This window comes from Carassius auratus, chromosome 25 (genome assembly GCF_003368295.1).
Source record: "Carassius auratus strain Wakin chromosome 25, ASM336829v1, whole genome shotgun sequence".
NCBI lineage: Eukaryota > Metazoa > Chordata > Actinopteri > Cypriniformes > Cyprinidae > Carassius > Carassius auratus.
The window spans coordinates 2,839,958-2,853,989 of record NC_039267.1 but is presented as its reverse complement, the minus strand read 5'-3'; the positions used below and the strand labels follow the sequence as shown (position 1 = coordinate 2,853,989).

At 34.3% G+C, this 14,032-nt stretch overlaps 1 protein-coding gene across 1 annotated transcript in view; it reads left to right on the top strand.

The window, feature by feature from the left end:
• The first annotated feature begins 5,222 nt into the window (after positions 1–5,222).
• nell2a (neural EGFL like 2a) overlaps positions 5,223–14,032 on the top strand; it is an 82,419-nt gene continuing 73,609 nt past the window's right edge. Inside the window, 2 exon segments of the mRNA XM_026201803.1 lie at positions 5,223–5,463; positions 6,063–6,191. Coding sequence (XP_026057588.1) covers positions 5,418–5,463; positions 6,063–6,191 — 175 coding nt within the window. The 5' untranslated portion in view covers positions 5,223–5,417.

Below are 14,032 nucleotides of genomic sequence, written 5' to 3'. Positions count from 1 at the left end.
TACCAAGTCATAATTATGAGACACTAAATCATAATCACTAACAATAAATAAACCGTTGTATTATATTAACTAACACATGTATTGCTTTCTGCTAGTCAATGTTAGCTAATACATTCATTAATGTTAACTAATGTGACTGTATTGAAAAGTGTTACCAAAATGTCTGTACTGAATTTATATATTTCAAGTTGTTCTCTCAAATATTTTATTGGTTAGAAATTGCACTGGTGCCAAAGTGTTGTAAAATATGCTTCAGTATGATGAATGTGAGTAATCTTTATTCATGTGTGATCAGGTCATTTGAATTCTCATTACTACTGCAGTGTGTGGTCATTAAGCTCTTTATAAGATGCACAACTAACTGTCATAACCAGCTCAATTACATCTGCTTTTACTCTTAATCTTGCATAAAGTGTATATTGTAAATCTTGAATTACGTTTAGATGAGAAATATTACTTTGGAAATAAAAAGAGATGGAACATTAAATTATTTCACTTCTACTTTTTAAGATTTATCTCTTTGTGCACAACTAGTTTTTTTAATTTTTTTTTTAGTTAGATATTAAGTCATAATTAAAAGAAAAATCATTCTGACATTTTTACAACCAAAGAAAAATACTTTGGTACATAATCATAATGAAATAAATAAAAAAAGTTGACAAGATACAAGTTAAAATTATGAAATTATAAGGTAAAGTATTTTTTTAGATATTAAGTCATAATTAGGAAAAAATCATTATGGCATAAAAAGTCATAATCATGAAAAACAAAAATGAGGACAAAAAAGGACAAAATTTGAACATTTGAAATAATAAATTGAAATTATGAGATGCAAAGTGATAATTATGACATAAAAAGTCTAAACAATAAATATAAAGGCTTAATGAAATAAAAAGTCTAAATTGTGATATACTAAGTTGATTACAAAATAAAAAGTTTAAATAATGACAAAACGTAAAAATATGAGATATTGGGTCATAATAATGAAATGAAAGTCTGAAGTTATAATGATGAGGTAAACATTCAAGAATATTAGATAAAATAAAAATCTAAATTATGAGACAAGTCATAATTATTAAATAAAAAGTCTACATTAGGATATACTAAGTAATATATATATATATATATATATATATATATATATATATATATATATATATATATATATATATATATATATATATATATATATATATATATATATATAGTAATATCTTTTTACTCTTTGCCGTAACTTTGTCTAAGTAATAGTTATTGATATTCTAAGTCTAAATTAGGTCTGACAAAGTAATGAAAAAAGTTATAATAAGAACAGTGAGTGAAAAAAATAATAATATAAAACAAGACATAACAAGTTATAATCATGGAAAATATGATACTTTTTATGTCAGAATTTCAACGTTTTGAATGTGAAGAGTGTGGAGTTAGTTTTGTGTCACTAGGGGTCAGTGTTTTACAGGAAGTGACAGTATCACTGTTGTGGCTTTACTACAATCAGCTGACCATGATCACTCATAGAAATACCTTACTATCACCATGTTTTCACCATGTTTCTGGATGTGTACTATATCATAATACCATCTATTTTTTAATCATTGGGAAATGTATGAATGAATGTACCATCTGGTAACAGAATTGTACCACAGTACACTAGTACTTTTTTTACAATTTGAGGAAAAGCCATATAAATTGATTCGTTTAGAGTAGTAAACTTGAAAGCATGGTGAATTTTTAAGGGTTATGCAACAAAACAAGTTTTTGTGGTTTTTGGTCGTGTGTGTTTCAGATACTCGAACACAAATCAAACCAAGACGGAGATCTCTGCAGCTCTGAATGTGTGAAAACCATCCGGTGTAGTTGAGAAACTCGTTCCCACAGACGCAGCGTCAGTCGAGGCGAGCTGAGATCACCACACAGCTCTGAACACACACTCGCTGCTTACCGTTGTGTTTCACTCTCAGTAACACAAACCAGGGGAGAACTGGGGCGCGTTTGGAGTTTCTAATTCTCTCGCTCTGTTGTTATTTCTCGAGGGTCTCAAGTGGCTGCTGTTGTCTGGAAAAGGCTTCAGATTGTGTCTGAATGATTTTATTTTCCTGGTGGCACTTTAGAAAATGACGTGCTGCGAGGACGACAGCATTATTGTGTTTCAGTCCCATCAGCCACAGCATCAATAACTGATGGACACACACACACACACACACACACACACATTGACTTCTCTTGTATTTAGATGAAGCTGATTCGTGGTGTTTATTAAACGATTCTCTTATCTGTGTTGATGCTGGACAGCGTGAGACGGGTCATCATATGTTATTGCTGACAGGCTTTCTGTCATCGTGTCTCGCTCCGGATTGCACTCAGTCGCATCAGAAACATCCTCGCTCTCTCCAAAAATATTAAGAGAGGGTAATAAATTCTGGCAGAAGAGTTATGAGCTCTGTTCAGATATGCGGTGGCCGTCTGTGACCCGCAGCTGTCTCACATCGGAGCTGATATTAGATGCTCGCTGAGATGCATGTGTGTGTCAGAGAGTGTGTGTGATGCTCTGGGAGTTTGGCTGCTGTTGATCCTTCACTCCTTTATTACGGGATCTGCTGGGATTAGCTGTGAGCGTGAGCTGGTCGTTCAGTGCCACCGGACGTCTCGCCAGGGCCGAGCTGTGCTCCTCTGTCCAGAGCCAAAACGCAGCTTGACTGCTTGATTTACTAGGTCAGTTTCCAGGAGAGTTCTGGTCTTGTTAAGAAGAAGAGAGCAGTCGAACTCATCTCAGGACGAGAACAGCGTCACAGATGTGTCAGAGCGACCTGATTTCAGACAGAGAGCCTGGTGGAAAAACTCTGAAATTACTCAGTGATGTATTCAAGCAAATTAAACAATGAAAAAGTCAACTAAATTATGTCAAATAAATTGAATAAATATTTCAATTTAATTATTTATAAATGCAAATAAAACATGATGTATGTTTATAACATGATTTGTTAAATTATTCATATTAAATTAGCATTGTAATAAAAACATCAATTATTTGTTAATACTATTAATTATTAAATTACAAAAAAAATCATGCATAGATATAACTAATATATCATTATTTACAAATATACATTTAAACAGTAACTTTACTGGTTTATAAATGATTTATAATTATAATTATACAAATAATGCAATATATATGAAAAAAATCTAAATGATTGAATAAAATATTAATATAAATTCAAATGAATATCATTAATGTAAAATAAATGAATTTGAATTCTTTCAGTCAGTTTTATTTTATACTTATTCTTCCTTCATTATTGGCACCTTATGCTTTAGTACGCAGTTTTTATGTTTTCTTATTCTTGTTATTTTGTTATTAATGCTTCGACAATATATATATATATATATATATATATATATATATATATATATATATATATATATATATATATATATATATATATATATAAAAACTCTCACTACACCACTATAAACTACTTTAGAGTTGTCAAATGTCCTCGGAGATTGATTGCAGTGTGTTTGGGCTGTATAAGAGAAAGGTCAAACACATGTACTGTAGTCTCGGCGAGCTGGAGCTCCTCGTGCGTCTGTCACAGCGTGCGCTTTGAGACCCGCTCTGATTTTAATGGCTGTAAGAGTCTCTCACCTGTTCAATTCAAAACTGACCACATGAGAGAAAAATCAATTCACACCAGCTCCTGATGACCAAACCAGCATCACATTCACAGCTGGACCTTCTACAGAGAATCTCAAAGTCTCTGAAACCGTGCCATTCTGAAAACAGATGCATTTTATCAAAGAGAAAACAGCCCTGTTCAATTATACACGAGCATAACAGCACACTAGGGACTCGGCATAGTCTCAGGACTCTGTGAGGAAGATTAAACAGGTTTTGTGCTCCACAGACATTTCTGGGTCACACCTTTATGCACCACTCTTAAAAATAAAGGTTCTTTATTGGTATCAGTGGTTCTGTGAAGAACCTTTAACACCGATGGTATCTTTACACTGCACACAATGTTCTTCTTTTCACTGGAAGGTTATTTGAGGAACCAAAAACGGTTCTTCTGTGGCATCTTGCCTTTTAAAACCTTTCTTTTTAAGAGTGAACTCAAAACCCTTGCCACTGGTTAAAGCTTGTTTACTAGTTTAAAACTGTCTAACACTGAACAGTCTATGAACTGTGTCCTCTAGGGTTAAGCAGACATGCGTTTAGACAAGCCAGTCAACTTTATAATAATTCATCTCTATCATGTGTCATCATCTCCTCACCCTCACGTCTCTCCAAACTTGTCTGAGGTTCTTCCTTATATTGAACACAAAACAAGATATTTCTTTCAGTGGGGAACAACAACAAACTCTTTAAATATTGTTCAACATAAGGAAGAAGCTTATACAGGTTTGGAGAGACATGAGGGTGAGGAGAGGATTATTTTTGGGTGAACTATATCTTTAAGTATGTCGAATATATTTTATATCTGTGGGGGAACAGAAAATAAATTAATCGATTCACAAATAGATCAATAAACGAAATTAATGGATCTAAATAAGTACTCTCCCAAGGAGTGACTGACTGCCCTTGCCTTGGCAGCTTTAAACTCCTTGACCACCGATCAAACAGGCAGTTAATTGAAAAAATAATATATATATATATATATATAAGAATTGTATTATATATATATATAACTAAATATTATATATATAACTATATCAATCTTTTTTTTTTGTTGGAAAATATCTGAAAAGCTTCAACAGAGTTTTCAAGTTCAATTTACTTTCCTTAAAAATAAAAATAAAAAAGTGAAGTATGCTTTTTTTGTGGAAACCTTTAATAGATTAAAATATTAGAATTTCATCTTCAGAAAATTACTTTCAGTCATTTGTAAGCAAACAAACAAACAAATAAACAAACAAACAAACAACTACATGATAATGAATCTATATCTCAAAGTAGCCTAACTCTTTTGTTCCAGTCTCCCGGACTATATATTAAAATACAGGAATCAATGTTTCATTTGATTTTTAATAATCATAATGTTACGCGAGTTCAAACGTATCACACATATCACACAACCTTTCAATGGGAACCTTGCGCGTTGCGTCTGAACGGAGCGCCAGCAGGGGGCGCGCGCTCTCTCTCTCCCTCTCTCTCTCCCTCTCTCTCTCTCTCTCCCTCACTCCCCCCCCCCCCCTCTCTCTCTCTCTCTCTGCAGGAGGCTGGCGGTCTGCAGTCAGTCTGATGCTCTGCGCAAACACCCAGCAGAAGCACCTGTGTAGCTCGGCTGATGCTCCTCTCCTCTCCTCCGGAGGGAATGTGTGAATGAGGACCAGCAATCCTTCTTTTATGTGATTGTATTTGTGCGCCTTTTCGTGGAGAAGCTATATCGCAACATGGACTAACTGTATTATCCACCATGGGATTATTGCAGTTGTTTGTTGGATTATTTTGCGCGGCAGCAGGTAGGCACCAGTTATTAGAGTCTGATACGATGATTGTGAGCGCAGGAGGCTATTAGCAGTTATTTCTTCATCTCCATGCAGCTGTCCAAGTCAGTTATCACTGATACAGAGTGCTATCATCACGATATTTAATTATGATAATTAAAATAATACAAATATATACATTTTAATATTATGAAATCAATTATTAGAAATTATAATAGCCATAGGATAGTCATCTAGTGCTGTTGTACAGCTAAAAGTGAAGTCTTTTTAGAATTGCAGGTTTTTAAATTTTATTTTATGTGTTGTATAAAGCTCTGTATAAATAAATGACTTGACTTAAACACATTAAACTCGTAAAATATAGGCTTCAGGGTTCTTATGCTCACAGAAAAATGCAATTTAAGAATTCCAGGCCTGGAAGAGTTAATGGAAGTCATGAAAAATGATGTTTTTTAAACATCCATATGCAGTAATTACAAACGCATGGAAAAGTGTTGGAAATGCATTGGTCTGAAGGTGTGTGTGTGTGTGTGTGAACCCTGAATGCTGTAATGCATTTACTGATGTGAATTCTTCTTTGTGTTAATAATGTGTTTGTTGTGATTGTGTTGAAGCCGCTGCGTTCGGAGTGGATCCGGCGGTTCGGATCAGCGTTTTCCAAGAGTTCAGTCCCGCAGAAGGGTTTTCCGGCGTGACACAGGTGCAAGGTTTCCACGATGACACGAGAGCTTTCCTCTTCCAAGGTAAAACTATAATAACTGTCCATTTCAAACCTGTGTTCAGGTCATTTCCTGAAAATGCTGGTTAATTTCACTTTTGGTGTGAAAGAGCCTTTATAGTTGCCAAAATGATGAAGGTTTTGTTATAAAAGAAAATACGCAAACCCAGCTCAGGTGAAAAAAAGTAATGCAAAAGTGATGCGATGCATTTCATAAAAATTAACTAAGTAAAGCAATTATATAATTTTTGTTATGGAGTAATGTTGAAATGCATTACTTCTAAAATGAGTTTTTCCCCATTAACATCATTGATTGTTTCAGTTAGCACAGGTTTAGTATTTATTTTTAGGAAACAATTGGATGATCTGAACTAATGCATTGCAGTTTTTGAGTGAAAAAGTATTATCTGTGGATCATTTTGGTGCATGAGCTCGGATGAACCAATCAGTTCAAAAATGAAATTCAAAACCTTTGCTAATTAAAAGAAAACTAATTTATAAGAAAATTGAATCTAATATTTGGTAATAATATGGCATAATGGGAGATTTACAAGCTATTTTTGTATAAGCCACCCATTTTTGACTGGGAACACCTAATAGGGAAATGATTTTCAGGATAATATTAGATATATTTAACACATGCAAACGACACAATGGCTCTGAACAGCTGCACAAGTGCTGAACTGTGTCTAACGGTGGCTGTTTGTTTCACATCTCGTCTCTGTGGGATGAATGGACCCTCACGGGGCCCCTGTCAATTGAGAGGCTCTCTGGAAACAAAGGGCCGTGGCTCTTTATGGAAACAGACGCTGGAGAATAATGGGACGCATAATGAGATTAGTCCTCAGACGATTCGGCGCTCTGTGTTAAAGCGGTGTGCACAGTTTATCTCCAGCGAATTCTGCTGTTGACAAATAATGACCTATTTGGGAAGCATGTTATGATGCAACAAGTCGCAAGGTTGAGATGCTGAAAGCGTCGCGGTTCAGAGTTCTTCTGTGTGATATGTGCTGGCACTGCAGTTGCTGTTCAGGGAAATAAAAGTTGAAGGAAAGCTATGCACCGTGGCTGTGCTGTTGTGCAACATTCAGCTGCTTCACATGGTTAAGAGCTTTCATTCCCTCATAATGACCTTGCAGCTAGCTTAAAGCCTTGACACTTTATTTAAATATATTGAAACCTTTTTCTGCAGAAGACCTCAGCTCATTTAGTGAAGAGTGTAATTTATGCATCGCTAGTGGAACTAATCAAAAGTGCAATGATTGGTCAGAACGCAATTCCATTTACTGCCACTAGCTGCACTGAGATCACACGTTCACCTTAATATCTTAAATAAGTCAAAAAGTTAATATTTCATATAATTTTTTTTAGATAAAATCAAGATTTATTCATACTTTTTCAGTTATGCAATACCAGTTTTTATTCACGCATTATGACCTTGCAGCTGGTTTAAAGCCTTGATGATTTATTTAAATATATTGAAACTTTTATTTTCTGTAGAAAATCTCAAAAATAATTTTTAGTTAATTAATTTCTGCACCACTAGTGTGACATGACAGGAAAGTGCATAAAATCAGAATGCAATTCCATTTGCTGCCACTGAAATTGCTCTTTCACTATAAAGTCTTTCATTTAAGTCATGATCAAATCTAAATTAAATTCAGAACTCATGTTTATATGAGTGGTTCAGTCATTAGTGCACTTCCTTATAAAGCAATCTTCATAATTTGGCATTAAAAAAATATCTTATATATTTTATATATAATTTTTCACCATCCAATAAATTCTTCACAGATAAAATCAAGTTACCCCCTCTTGTAATATATTTCACATTACAAAACTAAAATGCATTGCAAACTTTTTTTTCACTTTAAGATGCAATTCACATTCAAGTCAATCAAATTCAGATTTAAATTCAAATCCTTGATTTTAGATCTTCCAATTTTAGATTTCTTATTATTTTACCATCTAATAAAGTCCCTCATGACTTAAATGGTTTTCCTCAGATATGCATCAAATGCATTGCGAAAATGTTTTCACTGTAAGTTACTCAGCAATTCACATTTAATTCAGATTTGAATTTACATTCTTGGCTTTAAATCCTTCATCTAATCATTTCCACATGGATAAAATCAGGTTTCCTTCAGATATGCATCACATTTATAGAAGCAAAATGCATTGTGAACATGTTTTTAATTGAATCCACATAACAATCCACTTTCAATTCGGATCTGAATTCACATTCTCGACTCTAGATCTTCTGATTTTAGATTTCTTAACAGTTTTACTATCCAATCAATTTCTTATATAAAGTTTCCTTCAGATATGCATCACATTTAGTCATTTAGCAGATGCTTTTATCCAAAGCGTTTTCACTTTAAGTCACACAGCGATTCAAATTCAGTTTAGATTTGAAATCACATTTTCACACTAGATCCATTATTTTAGATTTCCTTGTTTTTTCACCATCTAATCAACTGCTCTTTGATAAAATTAAGTTCTCCTCAGACATGCGTCAAACATGTTTTCAGTTTGAGTCACAGAGCAGTTCACATTCAGTTCAGATCTGAGTTCACATTCTTGTCTAGATGACTAGATCTTCAGATCACAGATTTCTTCATGTGGCTCATGCATCTGCGCTCACCTGAGCTCATTAGACTGAGATCATTGTGCCCGTGGGCCAGATGTGAATGCAAGACAGATGATGTGAATTAATCAGCTGGCTTTTCCTCATTATTTCTCTGCGGACACACTCCCTCTTTGTCTCATTGTCATTCCTTTCTCCTTTCTAATGCATGCGTTTATAAATACTCTCACTGACTCTCTATTGTTGCTGTAAATCATATTAGATATTTGTGTACACACCTACACAATGCAAACTCTCTCTCACACACACACACACACACACACACAGTTCGTAGTGGCATCATTACAGGCATTAAATGGTGTGTTTCTTGTTGGAGTGGTGGTGAGATATGCTCTAAGTGACAGTGGGAAGGCCATGGAGACCAGCAGGATAAAACTAGAGAGCTGCAGGCTGAACCTTTCCCTTATAATTGGGACAGCAGGGCATTCATGCAGGTGTAGCGAGTCTGAGGCCAGATTTGGACCACAAACGGTTCCATAGATGAATCTGAGCGGGGTGTTTGAGTTTGTGTACTGGATATTCACGGCAAACAACATTAAACTGATTAAAGCTGTTTTAATAGCCACAAAATTAAAATTTGATGAAGATAATACTCACCCTCGGGCCATCCAAGAAGTAGATGAGTTTGTTTCTTCATCAGATTCGGAGGAATGTATAGCATTCCTTCACTTGCTCATCAATGGATGCTCTGCAGTGAATGGGTGCCGTCAGAATGAGAGTCCAAACAGCTGATAAAAACATCACAATAATCCACAGCACTCCAGTCCATCGGTGAACATCTGGAGAAGACAAAAGATGAAACACATCCAGCATTTATCCAGCAAGTCCATAATTCATAGTAATGCTTTGATGTCTCTCACATCAAAACCCACCCACATATTTGTTTAGAGCATTTGTAAACGGCTTGTAAACGGTGATCTGTGCAGATTTCTCTCCTGATTCACCCAAGATGACTTTTCACTGGAGGAAACATTATTATGGAATATGGGCATTATAGCTGGGAAACGTTATTCACTACAAATTGCCAAAATAAAAGTTTGGTTTAACTTGAAGAAATTAAGACTAAAATTGAATAAATTAAGGATTAAAAATATAAATAAATAAATACCCATCTGCTTTGCAGCAGTTTATTTAATAAAAAATAAATAAATGAATAACTAAAAAAGTTAAATAAATAAATGCAATTTTCTGTTGTAAAAAAAACCTTGTTTTTTTTTTATTTGGTGCATTTTAAAAGTAAAAAAAAAAGGTAATTTAAATGTAAAGAAAATTGAAAAAAAAAAAAAATATTATCAACATGCTTTATAATGATTAAAATTTAATTAACATATACACAAAATTTATGAACATTTATTAAAATGATTTAATCCATAATGTGACGTGAGCAGGATATTTAATGATACAAATGTGGGTGGGGCCTAATTTCATCCATGGAATTGATTGGATGATGAAAAGTGTTTCTAAATGAAAGAAGGCGAAACAAAGTATCAACCTTTACTCAGTTGCTTCTCCTAAAATTCTAAAAACAGACACAAATGAATCAGTGGTTACATACAGTAAGATATATATTGTCATGAACATCTGCCACAATAGTTCAGTTTTGTGCAGAATGGTTCCAGAGAAGTGAATCTCCAGTGATCTTGTGCATGTGTGAGCTCCATTCCTGCGATCCCTGTGGATGTTTCACACTGTTCAGAACCTCTGAGCCGCACGGCTGTCAGAGAGAGAGAGAGAAGGGGTCACAAAGCGTCCCGGATTAATTAAAGGTGCCCTTGACTAGCGCTGGGATTCGTTCCTGGCTGGACACGAGTGACAGCGCTGACATCCAGCGTCAGATGCTCCAGAAGGATGTTCTGCCTTCATTAAATAATGCATGCAAATACCACTCAGAGATCTGAGCTAGAATAAAAGGGCCATACGGGTCAAGCTGAACTCCTGAACTGGACACCAGTAACCAAAAACCACTCATGCAAGACCACACGAAGTTGTATTTCAGGAATAATTTGCCTCAAAATCATCTCATGTCGATCCAAACCGATCCATCTACATCATAGACATCACATCTGGATTAATGAACACATGCAGATGCTGAGATCTGAATGTCTTTGAACAGCTTTACATTATTTGTAAATGAGAAATCATCCCTAAATTCAACATGACACACAGATTGACTCTGTTTACCTACTTAATTTATCTTCATTTATTGACTTATTTTCCTCTGAGTAATTATTGTGAGATGCTCGTTAGTGCATGCAATTCTAAAGAAATAAAAATTCAATTTATTTTTCATCAAAAACCTCTGAAATGTATTTCCCTTCAGTGTTATTTTTGCATCATTGATGTACTAGTATATTTTTTATATAATAAAAAAAGAGATCAACATTTTATATTTCATTTAAATATAAAAAAAGTTTTAGTAATTTGTTGCATTTTTTTTTTCTTTTAACTAAAATAAAAAAAAATTCTTTTTAGATTATCTTTTAAATAAAAGAAGTTTGTTTCTTTCATTTTTATATTTTTTTTGTTTTAATTTTTTTTAACTTTAAATCTTTTAACTAAAATTCGAAATTGTGTTTTTGTAATTTTTTTAGTTTAAAGTTTTTTTTTGTTTATGTTTTAACTAAAATTAAAAAGTATGTTTTTTAGTGTATCATTTAACTAAAATGAAAATTCAAACGTTTTAAAAGTTTAATTTAAAAGTTGTTTTATTTATTTATTTATTTCTATATATCTTTAATACATTTTCATTTCAGTTTTAGGTAAATTTAGTACTTCAATTCTAATAAATAGTACAAAATCTTTATAAAAACCTTTACAAGTTTTACAAATGTACTTTTTCTCTTGGAGAAATGCCCCAAAAATATTGATGACATCATCCTGCACTCGAGGGCGGATCACAGTTTTTCTAATCAGACTAGTGTTAGCATAGCATTTTTCATGGCAGTGATTCATATGAAACATTTTCAGCTATTTTGACATAAGTTGGATTTTAAACACATCACATCTGAGCTGCTTCCAGAAACGGAGCAGATGTTAGCAGACGGGGCGTTATGTAAACGCTCAGCCGGACTCATTAAAACGGGATAAACAGGAAGAGCGTTAATTTAATGCACTTATCCTGATATTTGACAAAGCCGCTTTTGGATGAAAGCGATCTCTGCTCTGCCTCTGCTTCATCAGAAAACCTCCAGGAAAATCCTGAGAAAGCTAAAAGAGCACTTTTCTCATGCCGGAGCACGTGAGGCGTCCCTCCGGGGAGGCGTTTGTGGTCTAATCTCGTCCTCAGGACAGATCCAATGCTGAAGAACAAAGAACTGGGCTCTGATGAAGGAAGACGGATGCTGGTTTACACCGCTCCAGATTCTGTGTATGTAAATCTCAAAACACACACCTGGCTGAGACTCACAAACACAGAAAACCATCCCAAGTGTCTGAAAATAGATGAAGGAATCGAACTGGAGTCAATTTCAGAATCACTGTATCACTCGTTCATTTAATTTTTTTTAACATGCATCCATGCAACAGAATGATGCTTCAGGTGGAAGGATTCTTAATGCATTCATTGCACCTACTTTTCATCTTCATTCATCAAACAAACAGGCTAATGAAGAGCTCAACACAACTCGTACCGTGCAGAGTCTAGACAGCGCTTTCTTCTGTGGAGATATAAACTCTATTCTCTGCATCAGCTGGGCATGGCAGGGTATGAAATCATGGCGTGGCTTTGTTGTGGGACGTCTCCTGATCGATGGAGGATGAGCTGCATCAGGACCACGTCTGTGGGGCGAGTCGGGCGGAAGAGCTGTTTCCATGGAGACGCTTGGGTCAGACGGCCGAGGAGATCCTGACCATCAAAGCCCTGCCCAGCGAGAGCCTTTCAACAGACCTGAGAGGCTTTCTGGAGCGGGACGCACGCTCCTGCTGGGGATGAAAGGGCAACCGCTGCGACTCAAACACACCACTCTCACTCACTCTGCTTCAAATCATCTCCATCATCATCATCTTCATCATCCTGCAGCTCCTCTGTCTGAAGATGTCTCAGGATGGACTTCAGAGCTTCATATCAGCATTATCTTCATCATTTATTCATTATCTTAATGTATCTGTAAAAAAATTTGACTATTTTTATAAATTAATCAATATCTTAACATATTTGTAAAAAATCTAAACGGCAAATGGCAAATAACAACAACAACAACAACAAAAAAAAACATAAATGTATTTTTGTTTAATATAGAAATCTAGTTTTAATTTTTATTATTAACATTAATGATTTTGTAATCTTAAAAAAATATCTGGTTAAATGTGTATATATATATAAATTAATTATTATCTTAACTTATTTTTCTTTTAAGAAAAATTCTGTCTAAATACTAAACAATTATTTTCTATTTAAAATATTTATATTACACTCATTTGATAATTGTAAATAAAATTAAACTAAACAAGAGTGACTATTATTATATAATATATATATATATATATATATATTACAAATGAATCATTATCTTAATGTACTGTACATATTTAAAAAAAATCAGGCTACATGACAAACATATATATATATTTACCTGGCTGAATTTGAAATCTATATATATATTTTTTTTTTTCTGGTTGAATACATTAATGTAAATAAAGTAAACTGAATAAAAATCTGTTTTTTTTTTTTTGCAAAATTATGGGTGGCAGTAAAAATTTGTATAAATAACAACATAGTTTTTCTAAAAATTAAGATTTAGATTTAGATTATTTCCTTGCTTATTTGAATCTCATTGGATACAAATCAAAAGATAAAATAATATGACACAAAACACACAAAACAGCTTCACGTTAACAGTCATGCAAGTCACTCAAGGTGTAACTCATTTAAACATGTGAATGCCTCTTCTTCTGTCTTCCTCTGAAGGAAGTGAAGCAGGTTTGGAGCGATGTGGGAATTTTTGGATGAACCGCTGCTTAAAGAAAACACTAGATATTTGTTTTATCTGGCCACGTCTCTGTTTAGATTATGTTTCCAAATAACTTGACTGCTGGAGGACACTCAACATTTCCTGGAAGTGCAGTTCATGTCCCGCAAGTGAACTCCAGCAACAGATTCTGTCTCTGAGGAGAGTTCACACCACATCTGATGAGGAGAAAAGAGACTTCTCTGATGAGAGACTCACCTGTTTCTGCTCCAAACATTACTTTACTCTGGAACATTCTCCAATCAAGAAACA